At 41.5% G+C, this 14,639-nt stretch overlaps 1 protein-coding gene across 1 annotated transcript in view; it reads right to left on the reverse strand.

Moving 5' to 3' along the window:
- PREX1 (phosphatidylinositol-3,4,5-trisphosphate dependent Rac exchange factor 1) overlaps positions 1–8,489 on the reverse strand; it is a 2,105,011-nt gene extending 2,096,522 nt beyond the window's left edge. The window contains exon 1 of the mRNA XM_044089931.1: positions 7,859–8,489. Coding sequence (XP_043945866.1) covers positions 7,859–8,002 — 144 coding nt within the window. The 5' untranslated portion in view covers positions 8,003–8,489. The remainder of the gene's footprint in view (positions 1–7,858) is intronic.
- Between the last annotated feature and the right edge of the window lie 6,150 nt (positions 8,490–14,639).

Here is a 14,639-nt window from a genome sequence, read left to right on the forward strand (position 1 = left end):
AGAAATCCCAATCCCTCCGAGCTACATGCTCTAGGGAACTAAACCTTGCCACCACAATAAACTGGACATGCTGGAGGGATAGATTCCTGTCCCAGAGACTTCCCATACTCTGGAACAGGCTACCCATCTATGTCAAGCAAAGTTCTTCATTAGCACTTTTCAATAAAAATCCTGATGAGTGGATGGGAAATAGGAAATACACCCCGGAGATCACTTATGTGTCTCTGCTCGACAGTGGCACAGGAAAATAACTTTCTTGGGTGGCGTAAGCCAGGGGACCTTGTTGGCTAGGCTTACGTAGGCCCTTGGGCTGATAGCCTAGTACCTACCTATGAACCTATATGTATATATATGTATGTATATATATATATATATATATATATATATATATATATATATATATATATATATACCAACTCTGAGATTGCACTACATTTGAGAAAAGGGCAAGTTCTCCGATCTCATCTGTGTTGCGATTTCACTCAGAGTGGTTCAACAAAGTAAATTTTAACCATAGAATCTCCACCATATGGGTTTTGACAATCTGGTTCATCTGTCAAATGAAGGGAACCAGGAATAGGCCACATGTCTACTGGAACTGGAACTCATTTAAGGTGGACCAATAATGTTCTCTGTGGAAAGGTAATGTGATAAAGCAACAGCTTCTATTAGAAGTTGCATGTACTGAGGGATTGTTTTTCTTAAATGCAGCCGTTGTACGGGGCAGACCAATATCTAGCTGGGGAAGAAGTACACTTTAACTTACTGCATTCCAGCCTTCTGGAGATAGTAACTGAGAGATTTTTTTCTCACTGAAAAAGGATATTCTCTTACTTTATCCAAGAGAAATGGCTGTTTACAGGTGCTTATTGTCCTTTGTATGTACATGCTAGTCAGGAAATACTGATTTGAATTGATGAGAAATAACAAACGTCATCGCTTTAGTTTTCTTTGCATTTAGGATAACGTGTTTTCCAGCCAGGAAACCAAAGTGGTAAGGTCTTGCTCAAAAAGTTGTTTAACAGTTAAACAGTTTGAACTGGATCTGTACAGAACCAATCAGTTGAAAATGGGCGGCACAGTGGTGCAGCGGTTAACGTTGTCGCCTCACAGCAAGAGGTTTTCCGGTTCGATTCTCGGCTGGGGTGCCTTCGGTGTGGAGTTTGCATGTTCTCCCTGTGTTCGCGTGGGTTTCCTCCGGGTACTCCGGTTTAATCCCACATTCCAAAGACATACATCTGGAGCATTTCTCCCCGGGCCTCCGCTGAAAACAGGCTCTGTGGAACCTAGTCAGACATTCCCGGTCAACAAATGTTAAATAAAAAATAAAAATAAAAAATGAAAATCAATGGGCTTTGAGGAATTCTGGTAGGAAGCTTGTTCAAAAATAAGATAAAAGTAGGAGGGAAATAAACGATCCTCTACAGAACTCCTTGTCTGAGTGGTCAAAACTCAGATCTTGAGGAGATAACTTTAACACTGCACTGTCTTTTGGATTTGTGGTCTTTGGTCCTGTTAGTAGCTCAGATGTTGAAACATGCATTTAGGAGGATATTCAGATGAAGAGAATAGACTATAAATAAAAAGTCCCGATTAGGCCAATATAGACAGCTCCAGTAAGGTTATTATTGTCCATGTTTAGCAGAATGTGATCAAACTACGACCAAATAAATTCTGTCATGGTGTTTCTACCAGCTCAGAACCCATGGTGGTTTTGAGGACAACACTTTCTACTTTTGCAAGTAAATACATATCTGCAAATAGTCCTTTTATTCCAGAAGTTTGCCCACTGTAGGAAGTACTGAGACGGCTCTGAATTTGGATTTGGGTTTGGTAACTTTTAGTATACGCAGAGTTAGTGCGCTTTTCTGTATAGAATTTACTATGTTTAAGTATGCGAGTTAGAAATATGTTTTAATTGCTGAGTTAAATGCTCTTGGCAGAGGTGTATAAATCAATGGCAGTGTCTAATGGCGCATCATATGGACATTTTTCAAGTAGCACTTCTATATCCTTGGTTCTGATATAGTGAAAAGTAGAGAAGTGGGAGTGTATAGGAGCAGATTATCTGTGAAATTATTGTTTTGTGAGTGACTGAGTACTTGGGGATTTGGAAAATTAATTTAGTTGGCCTTGTAGAAACAGCCAGCCTGAAGTGGGATGGATGAAGCTGCGGATATTAGAGCTGTTTTTTATTTTGCGATGCATTAATTTGCTAGCATGTGACCCATACACTTTTGGCTTGGCAAACGGTGGTGACTATTGTTGCCTAGAGTACTTGGGACTTTTGTTTTCTGATGGCTTTCTTTACTATTGTTCATAGGATTATAAATTCCGCTTGATCTTTGGGATTTTGGTATATTTTCCAATTGCTCCAGACATAGTCTCTTAGTATGAGAAGGCATTTTAGTTCATGAGTGAACTAAAAGATAGTTTTGGGTTTTGGATTTTAATGGTCCTGCTGTTTGGGGAAAGTAAGTGTTTTGAATACTGTAAGTGGATATCTGTAACCAAACTTCACGAAAAACAAAAGACATGCATTGGTAGATGCACACGCATATGGAGCGGAATAACCATTGCTGTTCCATTGCAACCTGTACACTGAGTTTGAACAGTGTGTTTAAGGTGACGGGTTAGTTTGTCTTTGAGCTCATGTAGTATGCAGCCTGGGACACCATTTGGTCCCATTGATGCTGTGTTTTTGGATTTGGAAAGGGCTGTTTTAACCTGAGTATCTGTGATTTCAGGGACTTTACATTCTTCTGGTATGGTTAGGGGCCCTTTTGGGGGTGAGAGGGGGGTGAAGTTTGCTCTGAACCTTGTCTGCCAGGATGTTGGCGATATCAGTCAGTTCAGTGTATTTTGTGCCATTCTGCACCAACTCCGAGCAGATCTGAGCATTGCCACTTAGATTCTTCACATAGCTAAAGAATGCCTTGTGGTTATCTTTGGAGTCCTTAGCAATTTTTCTTTCAAAGCTCGCCTTGGATGATTTTATGAGGGATCATAGTTTCTTGCCGATACTGATCAGGGATGTCTTCCCTTCTTGGGATTTTACTCTTTTCTGTACTAGTTTCCTCCTTCTATTGCATAGCTTGTTTATGGCAGGGGTCCACCAGATTGGTTTCCTTTTCTTGGAGGAGTGAGTCTTGGTTTTGCTTGGGATGGCACAATCCATGCATTCTTGTAGGTGCCCGTAGAATGCATTAGCTTTGAAACTTTTCACCTCGGTCTTAAGTAACGTGAAGTTTGCTTTTGAATAGTTTTTCATGGTGGTTTCCTTGTCACTCTAAACATCTCACAAAATGAAACTCTTAGTAGAACTAACCTTCTTGGATTTCTATTTTTTTTTCTTTTATCTCTGATGCTGACATTTAGGCTCCTAGTGTGCTCTCCTGTGACATGGGCCTGCTGTGGCTCCCATGCTTTTTTAAGGAATTACCCCAGTATGTGACACTGATGGGCAGGTCCTCCCTCTCTAAGGAAGAAATCCTCCTGGCTAACTGACTATGAGTCACCCTCTCACAGTAGGGAAGGGAGCTGAACCTAGTGTGGCCATCATTATGAGTATCGTGTACTGTTTTATGTTACATACCTATGTTACCTGGAGATGAAACTCGGTGATGTACTGTGTGCACTCCTGCACACAAGGAGGGATATGCTAGCTCCACCCATTGTAACCCGATACCATGTGCTAAAATGCCCCTCTCACAGCTATCGTAAGACAGTGATAAAACTATAAGCACTCAATATCCCTCTTGTCTCCCTCAAGACTACCCACCAACCCTCACCATCTAGCTCCCAGGTCATTAGTCAGTCACCAGCTATAATGGCAAATACTATGCCTAGTTTACCTGTGTGCTGACAAACCTTTTTTGATTTTTACTACAATCGCCATTACAAACCAGCAGGCCTCCCTCCATTACTTTTCCTTTTCATACTAACCCTTGGTTGTATGAATAATTAGTATGGTGGGTGTCCAACTGAAATGCATATCAAAACACTCCCTCCCTCACTTCCTCTCCAAATTTAATTATAAACCACGTTCAGCTGGCCCTATCTCCGCACTCAAAGACCTATCACTACAAGTTTGCATAACCTAAGTGTGGCCCAGCCAATGACCTTGACATCATGTTACCTCTCCTTCCCTCCATCCTGAAGCTGAGCTCTCATATCAAGCCTTCCCTAAATAAATATCATGGTTTCCCACTTTATCAACTTCTTTTAACTATAGAGATACACAAAAGTACTTCTGCAAAGACATACAGACACACACGCATGCTCTCACAAGGACAGACACACAAGACACGCCAGATAAAATAGTAAGGAATTATTATTCATTACAGTTAAATAAAAAAAATAGCTCCACTTCTACACCACAATATATACATCCAAGCAGCAAACCTGTAACAAATATTTACTACACAGAATGCTGTAAGCAGATAAGGCAATATGGCACTTTCTGCATTAAAAAAAACATGTAAAAGAAAACAACAAATTCAAGACCTAAACATCTCTAGCCATAATAATGATAGGTTCATAGGTTCATAGATTAGTACTAGGCTAACTGCCCTTGCGAGCCATTTGTTTTAAGCCTAGCAAGTATCCCTTGTGAGACTCAAACCCTGCACATTGTGTTTGTAAGGCAAACACCTTAACCATTAGGCCACCCTCCCAAAGGGTAAATGGGGGCAAGAGACCACTGAAGGAAAGGGGGGGCTTTACAGCCACAGACAGGGTTGGGAGGGTGGCCTAATGGTTAAGGTATTTGCCATACAAACACAAGGTGCAGGGTTTGAGTCTCACAAGGGATAATTGGCTAGTCTTAAAATGGCTCACAAGGGTAGTTAGCCTAGTACTATTCTATAAACATTACCAACTATGCTGGAGGGATAGGTTCCTGACTCAGAGACTCCCCAGACTCTGGAATAGACTGCCCATACAGTCAAGCAGAGCACCTCTTTGGCCCTCTTCAAAAGGAACCTTGATAATTGAATGGGAGAAAGGAAATTCACCCCAGGGATCACGTCAGTCACCCTGCTAGACAGGGGTCCAGGGAACTAAATAGTGTGGAAAGAAATAGCCAGGGAATTGTTATGGCTAGGCTTGTATAGGCCCTAGGGCCGATAGCCTAGTACCAACCTATGAACCTATAGACGATATACTGCTGGGGCTCAGATTAGCTTATGTACAGACCATAAATCTCAATACAGTCTTTATTCTTTTTCCAAATTCTCTCTCTCTCTCTCTCTCTCTCTCTCTCTCTCATAAGGTATAAATATATGAAACAAGGAGTACTATAAATAACATTTCTAATCTTTGGAACATGCATATTAATAATACATACTCTTTTTCATTAGTTTATATCACCAGGACTCAAAGATATAAAGTATTCATGTGTTTATCCCATTTTCCTGAGGTGAAAGGTTGACAGATATGGTATAGACTAATGTACACTCTCCCATCCACCTAAAGCATACACATCTGAGATCACCCATGCAAAACTTACAGCTCTGCCCTACCTTACATCACCTTCTGCTTCACATCAGAGGGGTTTGCACAACAGTGACTTAGCTGCCAGGCACATCTCATTCTGGTGACCAGCTCTTCTCCTTAAGGGCCAAGGAGGGACCACAAATTAGTGACTGCTCTTTGATAGTGATCACACATACACCATGCAACTGCTGCTGTATGCTCAAGGGTTCAGCTCCCTCAAGACTTAAACTCAGCAGTTTGTATGTGAGCTTATCCAGTACGCAGCTTATAAGTAAGGCAAAGCAGCCCATTACCTTCCCAAATAGAAACATAATTACAGTGCTACAGAGTACCAACATCACCCAGTCATGACAGCACCAAGCAGTACAGCAAGAACACATTATGCTGACAAGAAAGCAAAATCATCAGTTTTCAAACAGCATGCACTACAAACAAGCAGTCATGTACTAACTCAGTTTAATACACTTCAGCAGAAGTATGCCAACTTCTCTTGAAGAAGAATCTTTTTCAATGTATGATGAGCTATTATGCAAATATGTGAGCCAGTACAGTTGCTAAGAAAAAAGTGATTATAATTCAAAGGTATGCTGGGAAGTTGCTCAGTGACAGATTTGCCAGTCTGTATGTGCAGCCCCCTCCCCCATTATCCTTGCTTTATAGATTCACGCATTCTTTTGTCATGCAATTACCTGTAATAGCTGAACAGTCTGCAGTAGTAAAACATGCATCTGAAAACCTCTCGTCAAACTGCTTCTGTTGTTCTTTGGTCTTTGGCATATATTTTGCTTACAACTTTAACTGAATCCACTCACATCCAAACATTAAAAAAAAAGACACCAGCCTTGTTAAAGTAACACAGTATAGTGAATTTACAAATAGTGAATCAGTACTGTTGAGAATTTCTACATATGTTACTTTAAAGCAACTCTTTTATTTAATAATTTAGCTACAAAGACACAGCAATCAAAGAGTTCTTCAAATCTTTCAAAGACAAGCAGCCTCCTGAGACAGTTTTTCTAAATGGCTGTCTCAAACTGTTTGCAGAATTATTGGAAAAAGAAGAGAACCATCCCTCACAAGGATAAGAGAAACAGCCTATACTATTCACACTGAAGTAAGACTGTTCGTGATTACTACTAATGGCATCCTAATGAGAACGATTAAGGTGCTGAGCTGTAAAATGAGAGCTCTTAGTTTAGATACCCTTAGTTCCAAGGTGATCACTTCTTGAGCAGACTCTTTAACTAGCTTTACTCTTGTGCTTTCCATACAAAGTAACTTGAGTGTTCCAGCTGGACCACCTGCAGGGCTGGGCACCCCCCCCCCCACCCACCCACCAACACCACCCCAAGCCTTGCCTACAAATCTTTGCTAATTCACACACCATGCAATCCTGCTAACTGAAAATTTCAGCTCACCAAGTGCAGACTAGCTATAGGGCTCAGGTCAGTACAAGCAGCCAGCTGTAGCTGCCCTCTACAGTGCTCGTTTCACTTATAAACAAGTCAGCTGCTGCTTCCCAGTCATGGCTCAACCTGTTGCTGCCCCTGCAGGATCAGCATATCTTTTGGCTAAACAAATGCCACTGTTTGAAAGGGTCGCCTCATCCACACAGAACAAAACAACTGCCACTTTTAAGACAGAAAAACAAAACACTCACTGCCACCCACTATCTACATTAACACATAAGGTATTAGCTGCTGATCTCAACTCACTATGACACAGACAACCCCCCCTAAACCTCTTGCTAAACAGCTACTACAGCCTCACCATTACTACTTGGTTCTGGTGATATGTCATTTGTGAACCAGGTTTCTTTGCATTATCAGGCACAGCTCACCATGGGCTAATTGGATGGGTGATGCTGCAATGCAAAGTCTAGGATGGGAGGAAGATACAAAGCAGCTTGCATGTCTGCACTCTTTTTTACATTTTATCTGCCACCAGACTAAAACTGACCTTCAACTTATTCCAAACAATGGACAAGACATTTCATGAAAGGGGAAGCTGAGCCCCATCCCCCACTGAATTCATAAAGTTGCACCCCCACATCGTGGGTCACATTCCTGTTTCATTCTTAGTTGAAAGTGACAGATAAAACAGTAAAGTCTCTGCCAGACGTAACAATCCACAATACAAATCGGTCTGAGTTAATTATGACAACAGTCTTTGTTTCATAAGCAACAACAGCATGCAAGCAAACCATGGAAACTGCGCAGCACCTTAAGAGAGACGGTGTCTATCTTTTGAGAAAGAAATAAGCGTCATAGAAAATATGATTAAAAAGGCAAACTGTTGAGGGACATCATGGGAAGTTAAAAGCCAATCACCCACTCCAAAATAAACCCAGCACTGAACTTACAGACTGGAGAAAACGTAGGGTACCAACGTAGTCCCTCTCTGTGTTCAGAATCTCGTTTAAAACGCAGAGTCGCAGCCGTAGCTGCCGATCTGAATCCTTAGACTTTTCAGAGGACTCATCCTCCACTCTGTCCCCTTGATCCATGTCGGCAGACTCAACAGAATGGGTGCCCAACCGGCTGTAGCCTAGCTGTGTGAGACCTAACAGTAGCCGGTCCCAGCGATGCGCTCAAACTTCTCTGGGAAAGTTACAGCTTTTTAGCTCACTGTTGACCAAACATCACTGACCGTACTTTAATAAGGGTCAGTTTCGGAATACATCCCGCGTCTTCTCCTGGCAACCAAATCCCACGTACTAGCAGCACAAAGTGCACTATCCTCCACTATTAAAATGTAAGGGCTCCGCATGCACAGTAATCCGAATAAGGTACTACAGCGATAGGGTCCCCAGTCGAACCTGAGAAGAAAAACAACAAAACTTTACACCCAAATCAATCCGGACATCGGCGATCATTTTAAGAACGTACGCAGGAGGCAAATGAATATACTTTTGTCAATCCATAAATACAAAGCAGCAATGCAAGCTGCAGCTACTGATGCTGCTTGCTCAGCTCTGAGCTGCCGCGTGAAAGCAGAAGCGATCTGACTTGGTGAGTGCAATGAGCAGCGTGCTTGTTTCCCTGAGCCTGATGTAACGCACAGCTGCAGAGTCCCCCTTAGGGAGCGTCGCAAACTTGCATACGCACTTTAAACGATCAAAGTGCCTGTTGACTGCGCACACACAGCGCCTCCTTGCTATTGTTGGTGCTGTATATAAATAGTGACTGCACCCCTGCTTTCCACGGCAATAGTAAAAACACCAGCAATCAGTTGTATGCACAATCTGCTGAATTTCCCGTTATCTGATTCCGCATACAGCCATACACTTGTCTTCCAAAATATTAGGGTACAAAACTAAACGCATATTGCCCTTTGTAAAAGACTGCTTTGCCTCACTGAAGGCTGCAGAGATCGGCAAGCAGTCTGTAGCGACTCAGGTCACTTAGAGCACAATTATCAACTAGGCATGGGTCGTCTCACCTTTGGCACTAGAAATTGTGTCTTCAACTAAGCTTAAGATTACCAAGACTGACGTGCCATAACAGGCAGCCCTGTGCAGGGAGTTGATACCTACAACATCAAGTATTACTGTTATCATAAGGCAGCTGATAGCTCCAAACCTTTGCTAAGTGTTATTGTGACCTCACGTTGGAATTCCCAAAACAGGATTTTTGTTATTAAACTTTCAAAATGCGTTATTTGCTTTCATATTACAGACATCCAGACTCTGGCCTGAAATCTCGGCCGTTTCTTTTTGCAGTGTTTCAGTTACGTTAACCCACGTTTCCACATTTGCAATAATGTATGAATGTTCTGATTTATACAATATTTCATGTCAGTAATTTATTTATGTACCACTTGTCTGATCTAGTAGTGAATGCCTTTGAAACAAGAAACATGACTCACAACTTCTTTGTTCTAGAATCTGCTACAATGGACAATTTCTAGGGCATATTAATATTGCACAGTAACTATAAGAATCATTCAGGAGAGATTGGAAATGATTGTCAAGAGAGATTACAAAGGGTTGGTTTCCACATCCCTCTACTTTATACAAATTTTAATAACATTTCCCAAATATATCTAATACCTGTAGAATCTGTGGTTATATTTCTTGTCATTTGGCTCCATGTTGCCTATGTCGTTGTGCTACGTTTTTGTGCTCTAGAATTGTTAAAACCTTTCTAATTTCATATCATCAAACTACTACCTTGTTTTCCCTTTAGCACTCTGCAGTTGCTCCTCTTGTTTTTATTTCAGACTACCATAATTCTGTAATAATTTAACCTTTGTCAGTCTCTCTAAATAATTCCTATCACTTCCTTCATCTCTTTCACTTTTATTTCTAGCCTACTTTTAACTCCATTTTAATTTTATCCTGCCCACTAGCTATCCTTTCTGAAGAAATTTCTGTCTTCCCTAAATAAATCTTGAATAATTTCCCATACCTAGTCCTTAAATTCCTCTGCTTTTAACAACAGGTAGGTGGGTGGGAAAGTGCCAGTGTCTCATTTTTACTCAGGTGGATTGGACTCTCTAAATTGGCCCTAGAGTGCGTGCGTGTGTGTACCTTCTGTGGAAGGTTGGGCGCCGGGCTGGCAACTCGACACTGTAAAACGCCACTGCCAATCATGAGCGGACAGGTGATCCGCTGTGGCGACCCCTAACCGGGAAAAGCCGAAAGAAGAAGAAGACATTGCTTTTTTATCTTGGTTTTTATAAGTGCATGATCTGAAATAGTTATTAGATGTGCTGAAGCTTTCATTTAAATATCCATGCTCCTGTGAACTATAAATTCTATCCAGTCTAGCTCAGTTATTGCTCTCTGGTGAATACTATGTAAATTCTGTTTGATTTCCTACTACTGAATTCACGTTGCCTATACCAAATGGGAATCAGCACCAATCTTCTTTTTCCCATTTTGTTCATGAGTCAGGGTGTCACATCAACAGTGGCCATCACCAAAAACCAATATTTAAACACTGCTGGGTGGCTAGCCCTGACTCAAATCTTCCATACTAAATATTCTCATAGACCTCTTCAGAAATCTTCCCTCTGTTGTTATATTTCCCCTTCTAGGCCCCCCTGATATATTCTCACTATTGCAAATCAAGTTCCAGTCCTCACCCGTAAATACTCTTCCCGGCTAAAAACTAGTTATTTCTCCCAAAAATCAATGGCTGCACCCATAGGCATGTTACAGCCTGTATCACCACATACTCTAATTCCTACTTCTTCTCTTCTTTTATCTCTGTTCCCTCCCCCAGTGTTTGCATTGTACTCATGGCCACATGATCTTCCCCCTTATGCATCTGTTTATCAATTAGTGCTATGCACAGTTGCCCCTCAAATTTTTTATACTGTGGCCATGCCTCAGCATGTGACTCTGGCACCACAACTCTCATGCAATATGTCCTTCACAATGTTTCCATTGTATGTGCTTACCCTCACCAAAACTACAGGTAGATGGCATAGTGTTACTCTGGTGTCCTGCAGTCCAAATTGCATGCATATCATAATATCTGCCTCAGTGGAAACGACACTCACCACAGGGTTTGTACTTTATCAGAAAGGACTCATTCCAAAACTCTCTAAATTGTTTCTTGACACTCAAACTAAAAGTTTACAGAACCTCTACAGTTGTACGGTATTGAGTCAGGATGTGCAAAATAATGTGAATAATTTATATTGTGCTAGAAAGGGCCAATTAGAGTGCAAGTCATGTTAATACAGCTACTTGTTGTTACTTCTTGTTGTTTCTGAATCATGGGCATAGTGCACTGTGCTACTTAGGCATGCTGGCGGTAGCTATGCATGGCACTTGACCATGAGGTATGTGATATTTATGCTTATGTATATGGCATGTGTACATCTGTTGCACAAGAGCTACTCAACGTTTGATGACTTTAGTCCGTGGTCTGGAGTGCATCTGTTCTGAAATCTAAAGCATCTGCTAAAAACTGAAAAATAAGTATTTTTTTAATCCTGTATTGCACTTTGAGGACTGTATTGAGTTGATCTACTGCCCCATTTTTGCATTTTTTGCTGTTTGTGTTTATTCTGCACTTTGCATTTTTAAGTACTACTACCTTAACATAGCATAAGCTAAATTCAGACTTGCTGAGTCTAGACTGTTTCTTATTACTTAGAGCACTACAACTAGTCATCTTGCATTAACAGGGCCTCCCTGCACTCTTGTGGCAGACATGTGTAGCTCAGGACCTATCTGAATTTGGGATTGCTGGAAAAAGGCTCAGTTTGGGGATTTTCTATTATTTAGTTTGTGTTAAAACTGTTTAACTCCTCGTGTATAAGCCATGCATTTGCACGTAGCTGTGCACCTCTCAACAGAGGTTAGCCGCCTTGTATAGATGCAAACAGCTAGAAACACTGTTTTCCCTAGACTTCAGTCAGTGAAACCTTCCCAGGCTTCCCTGCTGCTCTTCAGGCAACTCAGCCACACACTTCTGTGCTCCAGGCAGCTCAACTGAGCACTGAACAGCATTGCCCAACGTTTCACCCCTGATCTTCTATAGAATAAGTCCCGTTTTTCCAGAGCAATAGCTGATCTAATTTGCCGTCTCATAAACTAGTACTTAAGAATTATCTGCTTCTATGAACAGACAGTTTTACAACATTTCTCCAGCTAACCTAATTGACATGGGCATCCTGAGGCAATGTAGCAATGGCCTTATGTATGCTGATAGCCACCTGCTCCTAAAGCAAAGAAATACAGTATGTCAGAGATGTAACTATAACATGAAACTTCAATGAGTGCTGTTACATAACAATAAACAAGTAATCAAACAGGTTGTCAGCATATACACCTCCCACTAACACAAGATAAAGTCAAGACACATAAACCCACATATGCAAAGGTACTCACCAAGAGCCTACCAAAAGACCAGAGACCTCTCAAGTGCAAACAAACCATACATACTGGCACATGAACAGAATCCACCTTTACACATAACAGCACACATTTTAGTGTCTCAGCAATTAAGCCCCTAAGACAAAACACCTCAAAACCAAATGTCCTGGTCATAGGCGACTCAGTAGTGAGACAAACAGATGTCTCCCTCACCAGGTTGGACAAGGAGAAGGTTACGGTCAGCTGCCTGTCAGGTGCCAGGCTCCATCAAATCATGGACGCACAAAAGTCACTCTGCAATAATTACTGTTATGACTCGGTCATAGTACATTGGAATGAGTGAATGACTTGAGATGTACCTCTCTGAACTATACAAAGAGAGACATGATGAACTCTCAGATTATGTGTCCCTGGCAGGTATGTCCCCAGCCCTAAGCAGCATTCTACCTTCACTTATGATGATGCCACAATACAAACAAAAAATTATTGCTTTCAACAATTAGCTTAGCTTCTGGTGTCACTCAAGAGAGATCCAGTATCTGTCAGCCTGTGAAGACATGGTCGACAGACCACAATGCTTTGCCAGAGATGGCCTTCACCTGTGTCGTCAAGGCTTTCGGATACTGGCAAAGATGCTTGTCACCCCCATAGTGCCTTTCTTAGGCTATGTCAAAACAACAAAACTCCCAACGTAAAAAAAATCCACTAGAGACATCTTAAGGTCATGCTGTTTAATGCTAGGAGCCTAAACAGTAAACTACACACCTTGGAAGCACTCCTCACCTTGAAAGATACTGACATCTGTGCAGTTACAGGGACTTGATTCAATGCCACAGATAACTCCCCAGCCATGCAGCACTACAATGCTTTTCACATGTCCAGACCCCAGAACGAGCGTGAAAGAACCAAAGGTGGAGGTGTATCCATCTTCATTAAATCCAAATACATCTCGAGACTGGTGAAACAGTACAACTGTCTTGAGCTACTCCAGGTCCAAATAATTATAGGTAAAATACCCTACCATAGCATAGCTAGTTACAGGCCCCCCACCATGTACCAGGAGAATCACACCACTTACCTGGACTTGCTAGAGTCACTCAATATACAGCCAAACACCTTGGTCAAGGGATACTTGAACTACCCATCCACTGACTGGGCGACTTATGAGCACAAACACAATTGCTCTGAGGTTCCTGGGCTTTGTCAGTTCAAATGCCCTGGAACAGTTAGTCTGCACCCCCACAAGGGACTCAAATGTCCTAGACTTAGTACTCAAGCAAGAAAAAGTAGTACTCCACATCGTCAAAAAACTTTTAATGAAATGATAAAGCTTTCAGATACAAACTATCCTTCTTCAGTGTCTTACATAAACTAGATATAAAAACAGCATTTTTAAATATTATACACATATATAATACAGTCACTTTTTGTTGTTTAAATTTCAAAACAGAAATTTAAACAACAAGAAGTGAAGAAAAAGAGACTGTATTATATATGTGTATGTTATTGTTACTGTGCTTTTAAAAGCTTGATTTCTGCTCTTAATTGATATTGCTGATAGGTTGCTGTGTCATGTGATGTGCTTGAGTGATATTTAAAAATGCTGTTTTTATAGCTATTTTGTGTAAGACACTGAAGAAGGTTAGTTTGCACCTGAAAGCTTTGTCATTTTATTAAAAGTTTTTTGACAGTGTGGAGTACTACTTTTTCTTACTTAAAGCTGTTTGGTTTGTACTCATCATCATCTTCTTTCAGCTGTTCCCGTTAGGGGTCGCCACAGCGGATCTTCTGTTTCCATTTCTTCCTGTCCTCTGCATCATGCTCTTTCACACCAACTGCCTGCATGTCCTCTCTCACCACATCCATAAACCTTATCTTAGGCCTTCCTCTTTTCCTCTTACCTGGCAGCTCCATCCTTAGCATCCTTTTCCCAATATACCCAGCATCCCTCCTCAGCACATGTCCAAACCAATGCAATCTCGCCTCTCTTGCTTTGTCTCCAAACTGTCCAACCTGAGCTGACCCTCTAATATACTGATTCCTAATCCTGTCCATCCTAGTCACACCCAGTGCAAATCTTAATATCTTTAACTCTGCCACATCCAGCTCTGACTCCTGCCTTTTCGTCAATGCCACCATCTCCAACCCATATAACATAGCTGGTCTCACTACCCTCTTGTAGACCTTCCCTTTCACTCTTACTGGTACCCATCTGTCACAAATCACTCCTGACACTCTTCTCCACCCATTCCACCCTGCCTGTACTCTCTTCTTCACCTCTCTTCCACACTCACCATTACTCTGAACTGTT

The sequence above is a fragment of the Protopterus annectens genome, chromosome 12.part0, assembly GCF_019279795.1.
Source record: "Protopterus annectens isolate FY-2018-M chromosome 12.part0, PAN1.0, whole genome shotgun sequence".
Classification (NCBI taxonomy): domain Eukaryota; kingdom Metazoa; phylum Chordata; order Ceratodontiformes; family Protopteridae; genus Protopterus; species Protopterus annectens.